This window comes from Gossypium hirsutum, chromosome D12 (genome assembly GCF_007990345.1).
Source record: "Gossypium hirsutum isolate 1008001.06 chromosome D12, Gossypium_hirsutum_v2.1, whole genome shotgun sequence".
NCBI classification, from domain to species: Eukaryota; Viridiplantae; Streptophyta; class Magnoliopsida; order Malvales; family Malvaceae; genus Gossypium; species Gossypium hirsutum.
Window position 1 is genome coordinate 16,703,068 of NC_053448.1, and position 2,973 is coordinate 16,706,040.

General features: G+C 31.0%; 1 protein-coding gene across 1 annotated transcript; it reads right to left on the minus strand.

Annotated features, from left to right (window-relative positions):
* Window positions 1–915: 915 nt before the first annotated feature.
* On the minus strand, window positions 916–2,576 carry LOC107945689 (probable xyloglucan endotransglucosylase/hydrolase protein B). Its single transcript, XM_016879790.2, has 4 exons — window positions 2,396–2,576; window positions 2,019–2,310; window positions 1,731–1,924; window positions 916–1,532 (listed from the first exon to the last, which is right to left on the minus strand). Exons 2-4 carry the CDS (start codon window positions 2,304–2,306, stop codon window positions 1,133–1,135), a joined length of 882 nt encoding a protein of 293 aa, XP_016735279.2. The 5' UTR covers window positions 2,307–2,310; window positions 2,396–2,576; the 3' UTR covers window positions 916–1,132.
* Window positions 2,577–2,973: the final 397 nt, after the last annotated feature.

A 2,973-nucleotide genomic window follows, 5' to 3' on the forward strand; every position in this document is an offset into this window, starting at 1 on the left:
AAAAATTCCAGAATTTCAATTTTTTTATTCGGCATTAAAAAGAGATGGTTAGTTGGGATGTAATGAGTTATAAATTATTAAAAGAAAATAATAATATTTAGCATACTATTAGTGGAGTTTTTAGACTCCACAAGTAAACAAGTAAAGGTATAGTAAAATATTTAAAACAAAACATATTTAAAAAAAAGACACATGACAAATTTTTAAAACTACTTGTTGAATAAAAAGAAATACTAACCTAAAAAAAAGGTTTTTTTATATTGTTTTGAAGATATTTTATTTTTACATAATTTTTGGGAAATTTTATAATTTGTAAACTTTTAAATTTTTTAAAGAAATTAAATTTCTTTTGTATGTCTATTCTTTTAAAAAATTATAGAAAATTTGAATGATTTGTTGAATTTTGATCTTTTTCTCAATTTAGAATATCCTTTTTCATAGTTTTTTGGACTTATAGCTATTATTTATGATGTTTGGACTTTTTCTAAATAAAATGATATTACATTTTACAATGGAATGTTAAAAGTCAATTGACTTCAAAAAGTAGGGCAGAATTATAATATTTTATATAAGTATAAATATTTAAATTTAAAAGCCAAAATAAACATTTAACACTAGATGGAAAGCGAATGAAAAGTTCGGCCAAAGAGCTTACGTTTAAAAGCTTCCACGACTAGCTGTTGAGAAGAGACGCATCAAACAAAATATGGACAGATTTATTACTTTGTATAACATTAAATTAATTATATAAATTTAAATAATATACTTTATGTCAACAATTTTTTAACGTCGTGGTAAGATTCTTATATTCCACGATGAGATTTTGAGTTCAATATTTAATACATATATCGCAATTATAAAAATATTATAATAATTATTGAATATTGATAAATTAATTCATCTTACACACAAAAATAGTATAAGCTTAATATTATCACTGCCATGACAACAAATAATTGAAATAAATTACATGAAAATGGAATTGAAGGCCTCCAAATGATGAAGCTCGGAAGAAATGAAAAAAACCGACCCTAACAGGGTCGACCTTATGCATATTTATATGCTTATAGTACTGGCGATAAGGGATATAAAATGTTAGATTGTGGACATGAGTTTTTACTGAAATTAAATATTAGATGTCCCTATCTCTCTTACACTCGGGATGTATGGTGGGGAATCTGACCCTATCACTACAATAGTTGTAGATGGTGAACTTGTTGCGAACCCAGGCGAGCCTCCTCCATTGATAAGAATCAAGGTCCTGGAACTCCTTTTGGTCCCACCACCGCTTCCCCTGGGTGGCACAGAACTTGGCTTCCACCGATGACTCGCACCCGTCAATGTGGAAGCCCTTGTAGGAAGCTATAAAAGGGGCTTTGGACCAATCGGTCTTCTCCAGTCCACCCCTAGTGGCCCAGTCATCCGCATTCCACAGGCTCGAGTATATCTTCATTGGCTGGTTGAATGGGAATCTCACTCCCAAATCTTTGCAGTTCTTGAACACTCTTATTGGTACGTTGTCGACAAAGAATCTGTCCATACGTTTTGAAATATTAGTTTAGAAATGATTTTAAAAAATTACTTTCAAGTTGAAAGCTTTGTCGAGTCCCATTAAAGGTCATAGAAGTATGCCAACCACTCTAAAGTATTTAAAGGTAACCAAAGATAAAAAAACACCCTGAAAGATCACCAAAAGTTGAAATTAGATGAGTAAGAAATGAGAGACTAACACAATCTGATAGGAGTTCCAGAGCACAGAGTAGGAATGGTAGGCTTTTGTTGGGTCAAACCAAAGATAAATCCTCTGTTCTCTGTCACCCTTTCCTCCAGTGAACACATTTGTCTCTAAAATGTATGGCTGGCCCGTTCTGTTCCCCAAGAACTCAAAATCTATCTCGTCATGCTCCGAATTTTGAGAAGATAACTGCAATGCAAGAGATCAATTAAACAAATTTTAAGCTTTACTTGTAGGGAGTTAAGTTGTATCGATCCAGCAATGGGGCAACAATTATACTCACATAGAAGGCAGTAACAGTTCCAGCAGAGTCTCCAGGAACTAGCTTTATTTGCATATTAAAATGTCCGAACAAGTAAGATCCTTTTGACTGGAAACCAGTACCAGTATATTTGTCAAGGTAAAGCTCAATCTCGGAGCCTCCATTGTAGTACTTAATGTGATCAAAAGCCCATGTAGGCACATAGTTCCTCCCGAATGGAACTGCTATTGGCCTTCTAGGTGGAGTTGCCAGTGTTCCAGAGGCCATAAACAAAAAACCCAACAAAAGAATCCAAAATGGTGAAGACATGCTTCTGCACAACACCAATCTAACATTTAGATAAAACCAATATAAAAAAGAATAAAAGACAGAAAAAAGAACTTGGAGGTCTTGCATACCCAAATAAACGAGGGAAGTAATGAGATGATTTAAGTTGAAGTATGAGGAAAACTAAGCCAGGGGTGAGGCTTTATATAGCCTTTGATTTCAATGATTGTGGTTGTTCTTGTATTATAATTGAAATGGCAATACATATACAACTATTATAATACAATATATTTATTTTGTATGAAAAACAAAACATATTAGGAAAAATTTGAATATATATATGATATATTATTTATATTATAATATTAGGTAATAGTTTGGTTGGTATCATAATTACTATAATATTTTAAAATATGAGTTCAAATACGTTTTTTTTAAGTAGTCTCTTCCTTTTTAATAACAAAAAAGTACAACCTTATTTAAGAATTAAGTAAAATATATTATAATTTAATTATAATTTAATTTCTCAATTATTAACCAGTCAAATTATTCACTTAAATCGATTTCATATTAATATAATAAGATTTTATAAGTTAAATTAATATAATTAATATTAATATTTAAATTATTCACCCTAACATATGCATATGGCCATGCATTTGAGTGAGATGTAGGCGTCGAATCAAGTCGGGCTTCAGTTACATGAAAT

What these genes read in the sequence shown, in the direction of transcription:
- LOC107945689 (XM_016879790.2), bottom strand. Translation starts at nt 2,306, where the DNA reads ATGTCTTCACCATTTTGGATTCTTTTGTTGGGTTTTTTGTTTATGGCC. An exon ending in GAACTGTTACTGCCTTCTAT is followed by an intron (nt 1,925 to 2,018) that starts GTGAGTATAATT and finishes CTTGCATTGCAG; the next exon opens with TTATCTTCTCAAAATTCGGA. An exon ending in TGGAACTCCTATCAGATTGT is followed by an intron (nt 1,533 to 1,730) that starts GTTAGTCTCTCA and finishes ACGTATGGACAG; the next exon opens with ATTCTTTGTCGACAACGTAC.